General features: G+C 38.6%; 1 protein-coding gene across 3 annotated transcripts; it reads right to left on the bottom strand.

Moving 5' to 3' along the window:
- Positions 1-1,077: 1,077 nt before the first annotated feature.
- LOC122665351 (protease 2) lies at positions 1,078-20,450 on the bottom strand. Of its 3 annotated transcripts, none has more exons than XM_043861475.1 (12): positions 19,950-20,450; positions 19,552-19,712; positions 18,839-19,055; positions 18,620-18,764; positions 18,322-18,528; positions 15,023-15,157; positions 12,489-12,617; positions 4,053-4,474; positions 2,939-3,155; positions 2,338-2,564; positions 1,229-1,450; positions 1,078-1,165 (listed from the first exon to the last, which is right to left on the bottom strand). In XM_043861475.1, exons 1-11 carry the CDS (start codon positions 20,315-20,317, stop codon positions 1,234-1,236), a joined length of 2,445 nt encoding a protein of 814 aa, XP_043717410.1. In that variant the 5' UTR covers positions 20,318-20,450; the 3' UTR covers positions 1,078-1,165; positions 1,229-1,233. The 3 variants fall into 3 exon arrangements, with proteins under 3 accessions (XP_043717410.1, XP_043717411.1, XP_043717412.1); XM_043861476.1 differs by having other exon boundaries at positions 2,338-2,531; positions 19,950-20,448; XM_043861477.1 differs by lacking the exon at positions 19,950-20,450 and having other exon boundaries at positions 19,557-19,706.
- Between the last annotated feature and the right edge of the window lie 338 nt (positions 20,451-20,788).

Raw genomic sequence — 20,788 nt, 5'->3', positions numbered from 1 at the left:
ATGTTGTGTGATCAACATATTCTTTTAAAGCTCAAACCAAAATTTTAATTTATTTGGGGCCAAATGTTCTCCCTGCCAGAAGCGCAGGCTACGTCCAGACACATTGGGGTAGGCGAAATGACAAACCTGCCCCCCTAAATAGCAGGCCCATGTGTCTGGACGCAGGCTGCACTGCATCACAGAAAACATCAAGAACTCGGTGTTTTAGCATTTTAAAATTTAGTATGGTTAGGTTTGGTTCCAGTTCGATTTATAGTGTTACACTTCATTTGGTTCGGTTCAAACCAACACTTTTTAGTCTAAAACCAAAACCGAACCAACAAAAACTTGGTTCAATTCGGTTTCGATTCCGATTCTAAATTGACACCCTGACGAGTTAAGATAAGGCTGAGTTGAATTGAATCGACAGTTCCTTGCATTAAACCATTACAAATGTCAGATTTGCTAGTCACCGTTCCATTGATTAAATACGCCATAACAAAGACCACATGAAATGAAGTAGATTCATTTATGAGATGGTTCAAGTATCACGAATATAAATGCACCCATGGACAAACAAATTTTAAGTTACATTTTGAACCACCACCAACATTGACAATTTAGCTATTTATACAAAGAAGCAATCATGTCCCCAGACAAATTTAATAGGTCAGAGCTTAGATTAGAAAACTAAATCTTTAAATCTACATCAAAGGAGTCTACATGGGCAGAGCTTATCTTGGACCTTCATGCTTGTTTCTGAGCAGAAACCACTTCAAAAGGATTGAACACTTCAGAGTATGGCTAGTATCTTCAATGTCCCAACCTCTAAATGATACATATTTGGATTTCTCCAGCATGTTAGCACTGCACAGCATGATGCTAGTTCAACCTAATCATCCATGAACAAAAGCCAAAGCAAGTAACAGACGCGCCTAAATTTAAAGTACAAGATGAAAAGGCCTACCTAATTGAACCATCCCATTCTTTGTTCAATGCAGTCTGTTGTTGAGTAGCCTCACCATGAGATTAAAGAGAGTGATTCGATAGATGTGTTGTACAGGAGCCACACAAATCATCTTCATCAATAACCACAAGGATGGAACGATGATGGTAGTAAGAATAGGTGCAATCCCTCGCACGAAATATTAAGAGTCATTTGAGAGTTGATCCATGTAAAGTAAAAGATTACAGATGAGATTTGAACTTTCCATGGCAGTAAAATGTAAATTCTTTCAATGTTTCATAAACTGTTCACAATAAACCTCCAGATTTTTCAGCATTGAGCATCCCCGTCACTTTCATCAGAAAGGCATACTCAAAGGCTGTCTCCTCACATTGGCTGAACCGGCCACCTTCACCAAAATGTCCTCCACTCATATTTGTCTTCAGGATGACTGAACGAGAACAACTAGAGCATGTTCTTTCTCGCAATTTGGCCACCCATTTCGCACCTTCCCATACTCCAACTCTGAAACACATTGCCCATGCTCAACTTTATAAGTTAATGGATTTTAATGCAAGTATTTGTCACACTATGTGTATATACACGTATATGCTATACATGGTAAAATTTAGGGACACTTATCAACTTGGACTTTCAAAAACTATTAGTGATGCCAAAAGGTTAGTTCTTGGTTTTGCACCCTTTTGGCTGGACAATGAAACCCCGACTAATTCATTTGTTTATTTCTAAATTTTCATCTTTTGAGGCAATTAAATTCTATCAGCTTCAAATTTTTCCGCACAAATGAAGTTGTTGAAGGCATGAACCTTTAATCAAACTGCGATCACAGGATATCAGACATGCAATAAAAACAAAGATGTAAATTGCAGAGGACACACCAAAATTGCTCTACCATCTCTGTTCAGCAGGCTCGACATTTAGAGGTATCCGTTGTATATACGTTAATATTACAAGATATACCTCATTAACTCGTTTTATCTGCACCACTTCTTTTTCTTATCATTCTCCTGATTCTGATTCTGGTATGGATGCCAGTTCTGACACTTATTTTGAGAGAGAGAGAGAGAAGCAAGTCGATGATCAAGGTAGATTCAACCTATTTCACCCAACTCCAGACAATCAAGGGAAATGATTTGGGGATTTCACCAAACCTCAGAAAGACTTAAGTTGACTTCTGCAAGCTTCTACGAGTACCCAAGGAGACCCACTTTTTAACTCAGCTTGGCTATAAACTGTAATCTATTCAAAAAGGTTGGCCAAATAAATCCAAGTTTACCTTCAGCTACCTATATCTACTATATGCATGTAAGCATTTAAGAAACATCTAATAAATGCCAGCATGCAAATAGTTGTTCATGAGCAGAAGGTGCTTCAATGAGATATGGACTTGCCTTGAGTCATGAAATGAAGTTGTCACCAGCATTGAAGGATGGCAAACTCCTGGAGGAATGTTATCATAGGGAGAATAGCTGAAGATAGTCTCAAACTGAGTTTGAACCCTAGGATCCCCAAATTCTTCGTAGTCCAAGATGGTGAGTGGTAAACTGGGATCTAACAATGTGTTGCAAATATCAAGAAACGGAACCTGACACAAACATAACTGAAACATCATATCCTCTTCAAATGATGAAATATTAACAGCTGAAATGAGATGGACAGATATGGAATGCAACTTATGATCACCATTTCCTCCTATTCGAGAGAACATTACAAAGATCAGATTTCATACTCATCATGACTGTATTGAAGAAAAATATGCTAAACTGATAATTCCCAAGGAAGACTAAACTTGCCTGGGGCAGTTTAGATGCTACGCCTGCAACATAAAGACATGATTCTCTAAACGTGTAAGGTTGTATTCTCCTTTTCCTCATACCCATTCTTTTAATCAATAAGGTGAAAACCCAGTAGACATGTAGAGGCTAAGTTCATTTATGAATGACTACAAGTGATGAGTAGAATGATAAAGAATGATGAAACCAATCAGCTTACCTTCAAAATAGCAGCACGAAATAAATCAGGATACATGTTGATGGCTGCCCCCACAACAAGGCCTCCTGCACTAAAGGTCATAGCACCCAGCCGATCTTTATGAACATAACCCTCGTTAATCAGGTACTTGCCACAAGCAACGAAATCATAAAATGAGTTTAATTTGTGCATTCCACTGCCTGATTTATGCCACGTAGAATCTCCACCACTACCACCTCTGCTCAAAATATTGTCTATAAATTACAAAAGTGCAACCAGAAAAGAGAAAAGAATAATCATATAGGCATATAGAAAAGGTAACACACTCCCTTAAAGATATTTGATGTAATAAGATACTCCATTTGCTAAAAAGGTTGTCATATAGGCGACACCTGGCATTTATTAGGTGGTATGCCCAGAATCAGAAACTTGGTTCTGAAACTAACCACCATAAGTTTGTAATATATCATTTCTCATCATTTTATGCTGTTAAAAACAGACTGCTACTTAATCATGATTCAAGCTTCACAAAAAAATATGTTCATGCAGCCAAATAATGAAAATATTGCAAGCTTAACATGCACATTACATTTTCATTAGAAAAAAGAATTTTCATCACTGTTGTACAGTTTGAACAAAAAGTGTAAAGGATGAAGATGCATCATGTTTCATCCTAAGGAACACCATGTCATTACATAATAACATCACACCACATATTAGTGTCAGTACAAAATTGCATTCTGCACCATATGTAATCGCATTTTCATCAAAATTTAGCATTAATGAACAGAACGATTTATGTGTCAGTATCTATTCTTTTCCAATCTTGGGTTAAGCATCAAAGTTTTGACAAAAAAAGGTCAAATTCAAGGTACAGTTAAAATACTGGTATGAAACTAAATTTGTAGAATTGTAAAATTAACCCTTCTAGCTACTGGTGTCCAATTTTAATATTCTCCAAGGGTTGGAAATTCAATGTTTGAAATCAATAAACAAATATCAGAATATTAAACCATTATTTATTAATTACATGAAACATCTGATCCAGAAAAAGCACATATTCAACAAGAATGATACGACAAACTAGGTAGTATAAAAAGAAAAGAAAAAGTATGCCAGACTAGGTAGGACATACCTCACATCAGCAAATGCCACAACCCAACCACGATCAAGTAAACTTAAGCGATTGGCACACCAACTTTTATCCAGAACCTCACCATAAGCTCCATACCCTAGTAAAAGTCCAGGAGAGTGACCCTTTTGTCGTGCCTCCCGAGAGTACAAGATGGTCAAAGGGACTGAAACACCATCATGGGAAATAACTTCCTTCCTTTCACAAGAAAATGAGTGAGAAAGATCTTTCCAGCTATGCAAACCTACATTTAGGATAGACTGGTCATTGTGGGTATGCATGCCCAAAAGCTTTTCAATGGATTTCTTAGAAGCAGATGTCCTTGAATCCGACCTGGTACTGCCACAAACTCCCATAATTTCCTCTTGCTGAACAATCAGGAATTTTTGCTTTAACATATCATAGTCAATGATTACATCAGGCATCTGCTCTTCCCAAAAAGAAAAGAAATATATTTCAGAGTCAATATTCTGACTAAACCTTCAGATTGAAAATTTTATTCCAAGACCATATATTTCTTTGATTGACAAGAAAATTTACTGAGAAGACAAAAGAGAACTTATAATCCCAGCAGCCTCAAGCCAAGCTCCAAGGGAGAACAAGAGCTAGATACCAAGATATAAAGGAGCATCCAAACCCCAGAAGCCTCCAAAATAATAAAAAGAGAGATACAAATAATAAGCCCCCGAACAACCTATGTTTGAAACAGGTCCATCCAGAAACAAAAATGCCTTACAACACCCCCCCACCCCAAAAAAAAAAAAAAAATCCTACCCCAAACCAGAAGTTTGAGCCTCTTCCCCTTGTGGTCCAGACATTCAAACTAACAATAGGAAAACCACCAAGGGTCTTGGGGGAAAACCAAAGACAAGAGAAAGATCAGGCCCTTGTTAGGAATTTAGGATAAACTGAATCTCAACCTCCAATTAACAACTACCAAATCCTTAACATCAGTGCCATCACCACCTTCCTACTCTTCACTCTTTACCTCCATCAGTTTGTTAAAATCATCCACCAACCGAAGGATGAGAACAACCAGATTGCCTTTCCTATGGAAAATAGAAGGAAAGCTCTAGCATACATAATAAATTATTTGATGTAGAGAAGAGCCAATTTATAAGCTTTAGTTTGTTCACAACATCATAGACGTATGCAAGCCAACCTAGAGCTTATAAAATTTTCCAACAGAATTATTTTGTGTGAAATCTTTACCGCAGAAGCTCGAGAAGCTCCCCCCCCCCCCTTCTGGGATTCTCCAGATTCTGGTGGTAAAGATTCCAAACAAAACAATTCTATTGGATTAGCTCTTTTTAACAGTAGAGGCTGGCTTCTAGAATCCCAACAGCTGAAGGCCGAGAAGCTTTGCCAAATAAGAAGCTGTGTGAAGTGTAAAATCATATGTAAATCATAATAAAAGTATAAGTCTGGAAGACATTTCCTGAACCAAACTTGACCATCTTGGAAACTGCTTGTAATCGTTTTCTTAGTCATGTCGCCATAAGCTGCACTCTAATAGACCACTGTCAGCCCTTCCCTAATTCTTCCCTCCTACAGCGTCTTGACAAATAGAGCAACAGCAGAAAACTGGTATTGATATTCCTTTCAATATCTAGTATATTTGTTCATCTCTGCATGTTTTCTTAATTAAAATTGCACTGCCAAACACGTGCTTAAAGTGCAAGTTCTAACTTCTTGATGCCACGTGGATTTTTACATGGATAAATCGTCAAATTATAGAAGGTGTGAATTAATGGAGAAAAAGAAGAAGAAGAAGAAGCGAAAACGAGAGAGAAGAGAGAAATCGAGAATGTGACTTGGGGAGCCACATGATGTGTATGTCTCTCCTCTAAACTTCAAATATATATCTGTCCACTTAAGGGTAAAACAGGAAAACAAATAAAAATTAAAAGAAATAACTTAAACACCTAAAACTACCAATCTACCCTCTCACATCTATTCTCGGTATTAGCCATCTGCGCTAATACCAAGTCACGATAACACTCCCCCTCAAGCTGGAGCATATATGTCAATCATGCCCAACTTGTTACAAATATAATCCACTCTTGCACTTCCCAAAGACTTTGTGAACACATCTGCAAGTTGTTCTCCTGTACGAACATGACCAGGAGAAATTACACCTTGTTGTAACTTTTCTCGAACAAAATGGCAGTCAACCTCAATGTGTTTTGTCCTTTCATGAAACACTGGATTTGAAGCAATATGGACATCAACCTGATTATCACACCACAGTTTCATTGGAGCATCATCAACAAAACCAAGTTCAGTTATTAATTGCTTTACCCACATCAACTCACAAGTAACATGTGCCATAGCCCTGTACTCTGATTCTGCACTGGACCGAGCAACAACTGTCTGTTTCTTACTCTTCCAGGACACCAAATTTCCACCAACAAATACACAGTAACTTGTAGTGGATCGCCTATCAACCGGAGACCCAGCCCAGTCAACATTTGAAAAACCTGCTATCCGCCCATGACCATGATCACTATAGAGAAGACCACGTCCAGAAGCCTTTTTAAGATAGCGTAAAATATGCATAACAGCCTCCCAATGAGATGTCCGAGGAGCAGACAAGAACTGGCTCACCACACTAACAGGAAATGCTATGTCAGGTCTGGTCACTGTGAGATAGTTCAATTTTCCAACAAGCCTTCGATACTTCTCTGGATCACCTAAGATTTCACCATCCTTTGCAACAAGTTTTAAATTGGGATCCATAGGAGTATCTAAAGGTTTAGAACCTAGCATTCCTGTCTCTAACAAAAGATCAAGAACATACTTCCGCTGTGAGAGCGAAATCCCTTTCTTTAATTGAGCAACTTCCACACCCAAAAAATATTTCAACTTTCCCAGGTCCTTAGTCTGAAATTTCTGCTGCAAGTGTGTCTTCAATTTATCAATCCCAGAAACATCATCTCCTGTAATAACTATATCATCAACATACAACACAAGAAACAATTTTCCAACCTCAGAGCAACGGAAAAATACAGAATGATCACTATCACACCGTGTCAGCCCAAACTCTAACACAACTTCAGTGAATCTGCCAAACCAGGCTCTTGGGGATTGTTTCAGCCCATATAGAGACTTCTTCAATTTACACACCAAGCCAGACTCCCCCTGAGCAACAAACCCAGGAGGTTGCTCCATATAAACCTCTTCTTGCAAGTCACCATGCAAGAAGGCATTCTTGACATCAAGCTGATAGAGAGGCCAATGACAAGTGGCAGCCAAGGAGATCAAAATCCGAACAGAAGTAAGTTTTGCCACAGGTGAAAAAGTATCCAAGTAATCCACACCATACACCTGGGCATAACCCTTGGCTACTAGGCGCGCTTTCAAGCGAGCCAAAGATCCATCGGGATTCACCTTTACCACATACACCCAGCGACAACCAATAGCAGTCTTCCCCGAAGGTAAGGGAACAAGATCCCAAGTCTGATTTTCATCTAATGCCAATAATTCCTCATCCATAGCAGCCTTCCAACCTGGACTAGACAATGCCTCTGCGACAGACTTAGGAACAGGATGGTTCTCAACAGTATGTAAACAAGAAGAAAAAGTGGAAGATAAACCATCATAAGAAACAAATTTAGAAATAGTGTGTTGGGTACAAGCCCTAACCCCTTTACGATGAGCAATAGGAATATCAAGATCAAAAGAAGATTCCAAAGGAGGAGGAAGAGTACCTATTGCAGGATCTGCCGGCAAAGAAGGAGATGGTGTAGGAGTCGATGTCGCAGGGGACCAAGCACATACTTTCCATTGGTGACGTTGAAACACACTGGGTTGAGGTGCCGGTAATGAGGCAGCCTGCGGAGCACGGTGAACAGAGACCGAACAACAGTAATAGGAATATCATCATCCAAGTCGAGACACGCATGGGAAGAATGAACAAACGGTGTAGACTCAAAGAAAGAAACATCGGTAACAAAGTATTTTTGCAAGTCAAAAGAGTAACAGGTAACCCTTTTGAGTGCGAGAATAACCAACGAACATGCATTTGAGAGCCTTGGGATCCAACTTGGAGACACCAGGACGATGATCATGAATAAAGCAAACACTACCAAACACACGAGGTGGCAAAACAAACAATGGTGCAGAAGGAAACAACAAAGAAAAGGGAATACCACCACGTAAAACCGAAGAAGGCATACGATTAATGAGATAGCATGAGGTTAAAACAGCATCAGCCCAAAAAGATTTAGCTACTTTCATTTCAAACAATAAACAACGAGTAACCTCCATCAAATGTCTATTTTTCCTCTCGGCCACACCATTTTGTTGTGGGGTGTAAGCACAAGAGGACTGATGAATAATGCCACGCTGAGTCATAAATTCAGCAAAAGGAGTAGAAAAGTATTCTTTAGCATTATCACTACGAAGAACATGCAAAGGATATGAAAATTGATTATTCACTTCATTCACAAATGCACAGAAAATAGAAAATAACTCAAAACGCTGTTTCATTAAGTAGATCCAGGTAACCCTGGAATAGTCATCAACAAAAGTTACAAAGTAACGAAAACCCAAAGTGAAAACGATAGGACACGGACCCCAAACATCTGAATGAACTAAAGAAAGCGGTTGGTCAGACCGTTTACTGACTCTAGGAGGATAACTCGCACGGTGGAGTTTCCTAAACTGACACGACTCACAGTTAAAACTAGAAATTGACCGAAAACGACCATCAAGAAGCTTCAAACTCTCCAACGAAGGATGACCCAAACGACAATGAATCTGGTAGGGTGACGCTACACCGGTACACGCCATAGATGAAGTGTCCTCAAGTATGTAAAGGCCCCCTGATGCACGACCCTTACCAATCATCCTCTTCGACGAAAGATCCTGAAAGACACAAGAGTCAGAAGAAAAGGTTACAGAACAGTTATGGGTTTTAATGAACCGACTTACAGATAAAAGATTAAAAGGAAAATCAGGGACATAAAGAACAGAAGGCAAAGAAAGAGAAGGTGTAATATGTACAGTACCAGTACCAGTCACCTTAGCCAAGGAACCATTGGCTAAAGTGACACTTGAAGAGGACTTCTGAAGGAAGAAAGGATACCTGAAACGCCAGTCATGTGCTCGGAGGCCCCTGAATCAATAATCCAGGGACGGGAAGAGACAGTTGAAAGGCATGCAGTGGCATTACCTGTCTGAACAAATGTCGCAGTTGAAGACTGGGCGGACTGAGAAATCTGAAATTGGGTATATCGGGCATATTCATCATCAGACATCTTCACTGTTTTACCTTCAGGCTGTGGAGATACAGGAGGATCAGTTGTAGCAGAATTGGCAAACTGTTGCTGATTTGGTTTGCCATGAAGTTTCCAACAGAAACGTTGGATATGTCTTGGACGACCACAATGATGACAAGTGCGTACTGAACCTCCAAAAACATCAGAATTACCCTGAGAACCCAAGGTAGAAGTCTTATTAGACGAACCAGCCCCACTTCCACGACCACGACCACCACCAGAACTAACAGTACCACCACTACCAGCCCCACTGTTGGGCCCACGGTTGGATGGAAAGTAAGCTAGGGCTGAAGTATCACCATCAGTAGTAGTCTCACGAGAAACACGAAGAACCCTGGAAAAGGTTTCAGATAACATGGCAACCTTGTCACCCCCAAGAATCTGGGACCGAACAGAATCAAACTCTTTCTCGAGACCTCCTAAAAATCCCATAACAGCCAGTTGTTCCCGCTGGTTTTGCATCTGTTCCACATCAGCAGTGATAGGAAGTAATGAATTGAGCTCTTCATACATCCTCTTAAAATCAGCAAAGTATTGGGTCAAAGAACGATCCTTTCGATCAACCCTGTAGAACTCCTGGGACAAGTCATAAATGCGGGACAGATTGTTTTGGCCAGAGTACAAAACATGAAGTTACTCCCACAATTCTTTCACTGTATCAATGTGTGTTACCAAATCAACAATTTGGTGATCCATGGAGTTCAACATCTGTCCCAAGATACGTGCATCAACTGTCTCCCAAGAAGAGTCATTCTCAGGCTTAGTTTTGAAGAGATGTTGATGCTGATCACAGTCAGTCAATACTAGCTTAACAATTTTCTTCCATTGTAAAAAATTTGTAACTCCTTCCAACTTCTTCTCAGTAATCCGATTTGAAGAGGAAGAAAAAATTTCAGTTGACTGATTTGGAACCTTCGGCAGACTTTATTTCATCACCCATTGTGTGCGGGATGAAGTGAAGGATGAAAAGAATAAAAAATATTGGCAGCAGGGACAGAAATCGATAAGGGATAGAAAACCCTGATAAATATCGACAAAGGCAGCAAGGGCTGCAATTAATCTCCCCAAAATATGCAGCAAAAAATTATAATCGATCCCCTCAAAGAAATCCCTGACACAGTCGATACAGATAGCAGAGACAGCAGCAATCAAACCTTCAATCAAAACCCTGACAAGCCCTTCACTTCATCGAAAAACCCCTTCAAATATTCTTCAGACAACGAGATAGACCTAGTTCTTAATTTAAATCATGAACTAGTCTCTAAACAGTCCCACAAACAACTCCAAAATACAGCATAGGGTGCTGCACCCCTTCAAGCAGAAAATAGAAGAAACCGCAGGTCTTTAAACCCTAAAAAAAATAATAGATCTGCAATTGAATGTTGCAGATAATAGAAGCAAAAATCTTCGAAGGTTGTAGCAGACCTTACAGCTCTGATACCATGTGAATTAATGGAGAAAAAGAAGAAGCAGAAGAAGAGAAAACGAGAGAGAAGAGAGAAGTCGAGAATGTGACTTGGGGAGCCACACGATGTGTATGTCTCTCCTCTAAACTTCAAATATATATCTGTCCACTTAAGGGTAAAACAGGAAAACAAATAAAAATTAAAAGAAATAACTTAAACACCTAAAACTACCAATCTACCCTCTCACATCTATTCTCGGTATTAGCCATCTGCGCTAATACCAAGTCACGATAACAGAAGGTAACCAGATCGGGTTGACGTCATAGAGGACATATAAAGTGATTCATAACATCAGCCTTAGACCTTTAAGTCCAATTACAACAGAAGAACAAGACCCACTGATGCAGTTAAAGGTGTACATTCGGGCCAATTGACCCTTGGAAGACTTCAGTTTGGCACATAGTTGGGTACTATGGGCCTTGGGCTTTTTATTTTTGGGTTTATTAATGTAATGAGCCTCATTTATGAGCCCGTAAAGTGGAGGTAAATTAAGTGCACGAAATTAGTAATTAAGTTAAATGTTTGAGTTAAATTAGGATGTTTAATAGCTTTTAAGAGTTCTGTTTTGAATCTGTTTACTTTAAGTCAGTATAAGAAAGTGGTTAGGAGTCCTTTTATGAATCAATTTAAGAATTTAAAAGGTCTTTATATATTTAATACAGCCCCCATCAATCTGAGATGTCTCAAAAAGAATATGCATTTTTTTAAAGAGTTTTGGAGCTGTCGAGCTTTGAATATGGGATTCGTATCCCATACTTTATTTTTTCTCTTCTCCTCTTTTTTCGTCTCCATTGATTATGAGGTTAGGTATACAATCTCTTCATATCGATTTCTAGTTCTGATTCTGTTCTTAGCATAAAAATCCTATCTTTTTCTGGTTTCTTGAATTCTTACTCCAACTAGGAATTTTCTGAAACTTCAAATCTAACCATGGTATTTAATTTTGTTTCCATACTTAGCAATTGGTTTCTGTTCTAAAGTATCCTATGGTTTCAAAATTCCATCTTTTGATAGATTTATGGTATTTCTATTTCGAGTCCGACTTCAGTCAACTTGATTTTCAAGTTCTATTTTCATTCTCTGATTTCATATTTCTGGTTATCACTAGAACTATTATGTTGTGCTGAAACTGATTTCAAAATTGGATTTTCTGAAATCTCCATTGAACCTCAGGTTTTAGAATTCCTGCTCTAAGTAGGAAACTTCAGATCCTAACAATCCAACCATTGAATCAACCTGAGACTTTAGTATTCTATTCTTCCCTACTAAATATACCTTCGACCAGAGTTTGGAACCTAACAGAGTTGCTGATTTGAATTTGTTGAAATTCTTCCTAATCTGGTTTCTAAGGGATTTCTGAATTCCTAAGCCTTAGGAGATTTAGAACCCCATTACCCACTCAGCCTTTAGGTTACAATTTCACCCATGATATCACTTGGGGTATTTTTCGAAATACACCCTTCAGCTGGTCCCAAACAGGAGAGACATTACTGGAGCACAGTAGTGCAACTTTCGGACCAAAACAAATGTGAATAAGCTTTTGATGATCTATCTAATCTAATAAAAAACCTGATAGTCAAAAAACCTCTCATCGAATATCACATTTAATTACTTAAACTCTATCAGCCTATAAAACATAAATTTTAGTTGCAACAAGTCCTGGAATAAATCTAGCTGTTACAAGGTTATACCACTGGGGATGAAAGCACCACGCGGTAAATGGACGTCATGAAGTCATGGTTTGAGCCAGGAGCAACATTACAGAAGCATGCAGGCACAGGGAAAAACCAAGGATTAAGATCATTGAGCTTCAAAGGACTCTGCAAAAGGGGAAAAAATGCATGGCAGGACATCAGAATAACTGCAAAAAATGCATGAATAGGAATAGCAAGATTAAGCTTATAAGCAAATCTATTTTTCTTATGAATGTTGGCAAGACACATAGCAAACACTGAACCTCGTATACTTCTGTGAAAATGGCATGATAAAATGAACAAACATGGAATACTTCAACAATTTTCATTAGATCTGAGATCCACTCTGACCAACACCCTTTCAAACCATAATGGATCTTGAAGTCACATCTGTTCGAAATAGGTAAGGTTCTCATCAGAGTCAGTACAGGGCCTACAGGCCCAGATCCTGGGATGGTTGAGGGTCTATGCAGTGGCATTTATGAATAAATATGAATAAACAAAAATTAACTTCAAATTGTATTCAGGGTCCACTAGGATCTTGGGATTTGGATCCATGCCCACCCACTTTATGCATTAATTGCAATTCCAAGCTTGACCATCAAAGTGAGACCAACATTTAGTTGGTGATGGGCATGTTAATTCATTGTTAGTTGTCAATAACTTTAATAATTAAAAAAGGTCAAAGGAAGCAGGTTGCATCTCACTAGTCACAAACAAATTACTCTCATCTTAACTATTAGGGACTTAAATCAAATGATTCAAATCTTTATCATACTGCTTTAATTCTAAAACATGTTAGAATGAGGTTAGCGAGTAACTCAAGACTAATGGAAGAATTACATTTCCATTCTGTAATCATGCCAATCTATGTACTTTTGAAGTGTAGAAAATAGTTCAGAATCAGGGGATTTCCTGACTGTTTCAAGACCATAGTTGGTAAGGCACCTAGGCGAACCAAGGCAATGGGCAGCGCTAAAAACCAAGGCGAGACCAGAAATCAAGGCGAGAGAAAGGCGCCTGGACGACTAGGCGACGCCTTGACAACTATGTTCAAGACAAACAGGTTCTTCCCAATTAATTTATGTCTATCTAAATTCAAGACTAAATGTAGTGTAACAGCTATGTAAAGGTAAACCAAATTCAGCATGGCTGTATTTGATCCTCACTTTTGAATTCCCATAATCAGAAACACCTGGGTGTTACTTATGTGGTTTGGACTCAGACGATACAAACACTAGCTCAGAAAATAATTTGGTTCCTCCGTGACTGTAAATATTATTCCCCAAAGGGAGATTCTGGTGAGGGAGAGGGGCAACTACAAGCCATGTTCTGCACATTATTGATTCTTTAACATAATGTCTCTTTTTAAATAAGGGATTTTCTTATTGACATCTCTTAAGCTGTCAAATAATTTGTAACCTATTTTTCCCCCTTTTTAGAATAACACACTTTTTCTTTCAGCGAGGGTAAAATCCTGTCATTTCACATGTGTACTCGTAACACATGCAAGACAATGACAGCTCATGAGAATAGCACCCATTTTTATACCTCTAAAGAACTTTCGGGAATAACATAAGGGGCAATCAAAAGAAGTTTACATATTCTAAATATACCTAAAGAGGTGTCATTTTGACAGTCCTTTTAAATAATAAAAGTCTCATTGTTCCCTACTCCAATAGTTGAAGATAAAGTAAATCACATCATAGATCACATATTTGAACATGAGCAATGTTCAAATTTTTTATCAAAGTGGTCGAAATTTGGCGAAATATTTCAGTTTCAATGGATCTCGAAACAAAATCAAATGTGAAATACAAATACAAAAATAAATTAGTACATAAATAAATATTTCATCGAAATGAGAGAAACAAAATTTTGGTCGAAATAATTGAAATGTCACATTTCTTAATATAAAAGACTACATTTTGAGTCAAAATTGCTAGAACGCTTCAAATGTGTTCAAAAACTTGTAAATCTTTGAGGATTCAAATCTCTCCAAAACTCGTCTAACACTATAAGATTACAAAGAGATATTTGGATTGAAGCTTCAAGAAAGAGGATGTCCCTCAATCTTATCATTTTGGGTCAAATTTTGCTAGATTTGACCAATGTATGAATGCTTTCGCAGGCAGAATAGAGTATGAAACCAAACTACCACTTTGAGTGTTCTTTTTTATTTTAACATCTAATCATCCATACATACGTATCTATGCTTAAATAAGTCTCCCCTGAAGCTTCATTTCAAAATTCTTAATATTTCCCTTCGTTTTTCTTCATTTCCCAAAGTTCTACCAAATTTCAACAGATTTCACCCATTTCAAAAGATATCGTCTATTTCGACAGGGGGTCAAAATGACCCTACCCCGACGAAATCTCAAATCATGCATGAGAGATGATGACACATGGTTAGGGCATATTACATTGTAATGCATTCCTATGCTTCACAAGTACCGTGACATTAGGACTCCATAAATATAAGTTAATAATGAGATTAATAAAAGAAAATAAATTTCAATAATGAATTTCACCTTACAATTCTCAGCAATAGGCATATTGATGGAACAGATCATAGGAGATCCCCTCTTATCAAGGAAAAACACTAAATGTCCATTAAAAATGTCCATATCTTGAAAGTTGACATCTTGATCTGGCACAATAATATCCTGAAATAAATAAAAGAGGTTACTTATGAACAAATCAGATCCGATTGTTAATGACAATGAACTAAAAAGTGATATCACATAAAAAAAAAATGAAACAGAGTGCAGCACTGCAGCCCCCCACTTTCCATTTCTAGGCAATCTCCTTGTGGAGAGTGAGGGAGAAAGAACAGCTCCTATTTGTATAACACCATTGCATTTTTAACAATTGAATACTAGTTAGAAGTTTCCAAGCTAAAGCCCATTTGTAGACAGAAAGAACCAAGTAGCTCCAACCAGTCTTGCTTTTCAGGAAAAAATGGTGGAGAGTGAAAGCCCTTTTTGCCTCCTACAGACGAACAAGAAATAATTGTAGATTTCTCTTCCACCTCTAAGCAATCCAAAGAGAGGAAAAATCTTCAAGTCTCTGTCTTCTTCACCTTCTTCCATACACTGGTTATGCAGATATTATGGAATTTTAGTTTATAAACATATTTCTCCACAAATATAAATGCAGTCAAGGCAGCAGCAATGGTTTTGGTCTCCCTAGGCGATGATGAGTTAACCAAAACAGGTTTGTATAATATTTTTCAAAATGGAAGGAAAAGCTAATGGAATGACTAAAGACTATAAGGATGCAATAGACCATATAACAATAAGACACCTGAAAAAGGTGGAAGGTGGGGGAAAAAAAGAGAGAGAGATTTCCTTGTTTTGCTTCAAAATTCAGAGCCAGAGGAAAAGGTAATTGCACTGGAATACCATACATAAGGGCAGCCTGGTAAGTTGGAGAACCCTTTTCTATAAGTGGTTATTTTATTTTATGGAGAAAAGTTCTCTGTGTGAGAGTGTATCGCCCACGCCCAGACACAGAGTGTATCGCCCACCCCAGACACAGAGGGGGGCGAAATGACCGACCCACCCCCAATGTGCCAACTTGTGCACTCTCATTGGCCCCCATGTGCATGCAGTGGCCGCCTTCAAAGTCAAATTTACATATAATCTAAAACATAGAATCTTATAGTTCATCAATCTTCTTCTCAATAGGATTACTCACTTATTTTCAAAGCACTTTTTCTCTTACTTACTCAAGTCAACTGGTCTATTTGCATTAGTTTTACTTCCTCTTCACTTTTGGAGGTATAGTTTACCGCAGGATTCCTATGTCAAACATTTAAACCTCTCCCTATAAAATACCATTATCTTTTGGAGAAGTCCATCAGAAACCATCCAGGCCTGGAGCTTTGTCGCCTCCCATTATTAAGAGAAGAGTTATCTCCTCCTTAGTAAATACCCTCTACAAGACTCCAATCAATCACCATCAGTACACAAGATTCTATTAAACTCAGCCCCCATCCTGTCAGGTTTGATACTGTACCCCTTCTCTCTCGTTGTTTTTTTTTTTTTTTTTTTTTTTTTGGGGGGGGGGGGGAGTGGGGGAGGATGCCTCCTGGTAAAGTTTGTTGTTGGATTTTGTGATGGTTCATTCACTTGGCTTCCTCAGTGTGCAGCTGATCACCTATTTCAATCATAGTTATCAAGGTGTCCAGGCTCCTTCGTCGCCTTGGGCGCTTAGGCGGGCGCCTTGCCGCCTTGATGGTGTCACCTTGATTTTGGACCCTCTAAACCGCCATGGTCGATCCTTGTTGCCTTGATAACTATGACTTCAATCAACATGGAATTTTTTTCTTCCCCTAGCAAATGCGGTACTCTAGTCACTCACTTTTGAGCTACTGAATTCTTGATTTTCAACAACATAAGATCTCTACCATGAGGATCTGCAAATCACAGCAGGATGGAGAGAGTTGTGGCCCAACCTCTAAAAAATTTAAAAGACAGTTTACATCCTGCAGTAAACTTCCATGCACTAAAGTCATCCAGCTTGAAAATATCAAATTTCCAATCAATCTGCACTGACTGAAGGTCTTGAAGTAACTGGCCAGTGATTAGTTTTCCTACATATTGTGGTTATGCTTCAATCAAGTACAAAACTAATTTATCAGCAAACTCTAGCCTCCTCACCGATAGCAATGCCAAAAGCTCAGAATAAGCCAACCTCAACCTTTTCTTGAACACCATACACTGTAGCCTTAGGAAAAGCAAGTGTTCTTTCCTTTTCTGACAAAGAGCTTAGTAGCCACAATGAGAAAAGAAAGGTCTTTCTCAACCCCCTTCAATGCTCAGGCCTGTGGCTGCTTCTCACTTGTATCCCATCAACCACTACAGTCAAACTTTTCCACAATCACATCCCTCCAGAAAATATTTCTTCGAATCTTCAGCACCATGTGCCCAAAACTGTTCAATTTAATTCACATAAAAGAGCTTCAACCCAGGTGTCCACTGATTCTTGTTGCAAGATATAACCCAATATACAAGATGAAGTATAAAATTGTTACAATCTATGCCAAAGGAAATTCTTTATTTCTTTTGCAACTTTCCTATTCTTAGTATCTTACAGCCACCAAGAAAGTATAGTGATACCTTAATTTCTTTTGGGAACTTCTTGTCCTCAAAAGTTCCTTATCTAGGAAAAGGCTCAAAAAAATTGGAGTATGATGAAGCAAACATGGGGGAAAACTCAAAAAGCAAGCAAGTTCATAAGGTGATGGAGAGGCAATTCTCTATGATAACATACAAAAGGGAAAGTCTCCCCTCTGTGGAAGTAGAGGTAAGGCTGAGTACATTATGAGCCTCCCCAGACCCCACAGTGGTGGGATCCTTATGCACTAGGTATGCCCTTTTTTTAATATACAAAAAGGAAATTATTAGGCCTTGTGATACAGAACCCATAGGATGGTCTGAGGCACTCTTTGTGGATCACATGACTCATGTAAAGAAGATCACAACCCATAAAATCACCAAACTTGTCTAAATAAAAAGTCATCTGATCATCTGATGGTAAACATGTAACTTTATAGTATTTATTGGATGATCAGGGAGAAGGAAAAAAAAAGTGCACTGAAAAATAAACAACTGATCAAATGGTTATACTGATCTTCGGCCGAGGCAATCTTTGAGGTGGGACTCACAAACGTAGGTCAATATAATCGGAACATAAGAAAAATGGCAAATAATTAATCATTGCCAAACAGAAATGCTGCCATCTGTCTGACACCTGAACATGTCATGGTTGTACACAAAGAATACTAGTTTTCACATACAAGCTACACAGTGAAGACAAAATTGACCTGCCATGTAGCCGACTGAATATCCTCAGCACTGCATCTAGCCAAATGATAACCTCCACCGACCAAACCTGTATCTTCCCCCAAAGAAGCATTTGTAAGAATATAAAAGAAACCATAGTGATGTTCCAAAAAGTATTGTACACCAGGCACACGCTTCCGTACTCTTTGCAACACATTTTGTGGGTTGGTTGCATCTATTACATAAACCTAAAATGAAATAAACTGGACATTAACCACAATGCAAAGGAGTTCCACAAACTGAATAATTGGAGAAAAATGATATAGCTATGTTACCTACCTCAGATGATGTTCTCGAATTAGAATTTACAGTGATAAACTTCCCATCCTTGGTGCTTGCTATGTCCACACAGCAACTGGAATCACTTTCTGTGAATATCAGATTAGGATCCATCATGCCTGATCCTAGTCTTGTACAGAGTACCCTGTCCACTAAACCAATTATGAATGATCCAAGTCCTGCAAATGAACGGTTGAAGGCAGCAGTATAAACACTTGCCTGTAAGGCCGCTGGGTCTCATTTGAAACTGTGTAGAACAAGAAATCCTGAGCCCATGCCAAGCTAACAACACCATCAACTCTTGATTTAGGAAGAATGCATCCAGTTCTAAGGTCTTTAATTTGAAGCATGAAATGTTCTGCACCAGTAGTGTCCAGTGTGTATGCAAGAAAGTTGTGATCAGGTGAAACACGACACATGCCCACATGAACATAACCTGCACTGATAAATCAATGAGCTTGTCCTTTGATAACAATAATAATTTCAAAATATTTGGATTAAATAGGTCCTGTGAAGACGAATCATTAGCCAAAAAGAAAATTCAATTCTCTTTCTAATGAGATTATCGCATTAAAGTGATAAGTAACCTAAATACGTGAACTGATCACGGAGCTAAACTACCATGACCTCAAAATTTAAGGTATATGGGCAATACGCCAATACCCATATAGTTAATATTTTGGGTATTCACTGTAACATGTTTTAAGCCTTCGACATATTTTAGAAATATCCTTCATATTTCAGGTAGACTCCACATGGTTTATCCCAAGGAGATTTGAAGGATTACTATCACTCCACTGTCTGGGGAATATCTCAGTTATTTGATTGCTCCAGCTTTTATGCCATTGCATAACATGTTGAGGTCTCTCAGAATTTGTTGTGTTAAGAAAGTCTATTAAGGCATAAATAGATTAGAGATCAAAGAGGCATGCCAAACTGCTGTGCAATTTCATTCCAGTCGAGCAATATTTGCTCTCTTCCAAGCCCTCTCACGTAATTGACAAGCTTATTCATCCAACCACTCTTGCAGTCCTCCAATCTCCTACACAGAACCGGGAATTCCATCCCTTCAGGGATGTATTGGTAGTACAACCTGTTCCCCAACAGAAACAAGTCCCAAATAAAACAATGCACTAAACATTAAATAATCATATGCAGAATGACAAAATCACTTATTCCGATCACGAGAGAGAGAGTATAAATGGGTAGATTGCAGTCAGAGACATCTCTAAATGCCTTCAAAATGCAATCTAAAATGAAAAAACTGCGACTCAAGAAGAAAACGAAAAGAGGAAAAGGCTTAGCTATAGATTAGATGAGGGGAACCAACCAGGGTCCCCAATGTTCAGGGGGAGTAGAGATCTTGGGAGGCATTCGGCTTCGCATTTCTAAGAGGAGTTCACGTTGTAAGTTCTCAGTGTCAGCCATGAAAGCTTCGGCATACAGGTTTTCCTGGTTCAGATAGTTCGACAAATCGGGGTCCTCGGGGTTGGACATCCAATGGTAAGGATCTTCCCATGTTCGTCCGTGAGCGGAAACCGTGAAAGGTATTTTCTTCGGAACAGGAGGAAATGTTTCAGGAAAAGTAAATGAGGGAACTTTTGCATTGCAGGTAGAAGAGAAGAAGCTAATGGATGATGAAACACGAGGTAATAACCGGAAGGAGAAGAGCAACGATGACCTTCTGATCAATAACATGACATTCAAAGAGTAAAGCTTCTGCGGAATTAGAAAGGGCTGCGAGAAAAAGCTACCAAACTGGAACTCTGGAAGGTAAGAGCCGCACTGCCTCAGAGTCTGGAGACTTCATAGAACACAGAGAGACTGTTTTGCTGACTATGAAATGAAATGAAGAAAGAAAAGAATGGGTGAAAGGAAGGAAAAATGAACGAGTTGGGTTCCTCTGCACGTACGTGCAAATACACGTACATGTGAGAGGCAAACACCTGTCCTATTTTTACCAGAGTATTTATAGAAATAAAATAAACCTGCACGTACATGATCCATTCTCTCACTGAGGTTTGCATTTGCTAACTTTTTTTTTTTTTTTTTTTGGTGAAATATAGGATAACGTTAAGGGCGTCAAAGTTCAGTCTGACCGAACAAAACAACCGGTTCAACTCGGATCGAACCAAATTTCAACAGTTTGATTGGGTTTTATGGAACCAT

The sequence above is a fragment of the Telopea speciosissima genome, chromosome 6 (genome assembly GCF_018873765.1).
Source record: "Telopea speciosissima isolate NSW1024214 ecotype Mountain lineage chromosome 6, Tspe_v1, whole genome shotgun sequence".
In the NCBI taxonomy this organism is placed as follows: Eukaryota; Viridiplantae; Streptophyta; class Magnoliopsida; order Proteales; family Proteaceae; genus Telopea; species Telopea speciosissima.
This window is presented reverse-complemented; position numbering and strand designations above follow the sequence as displayed.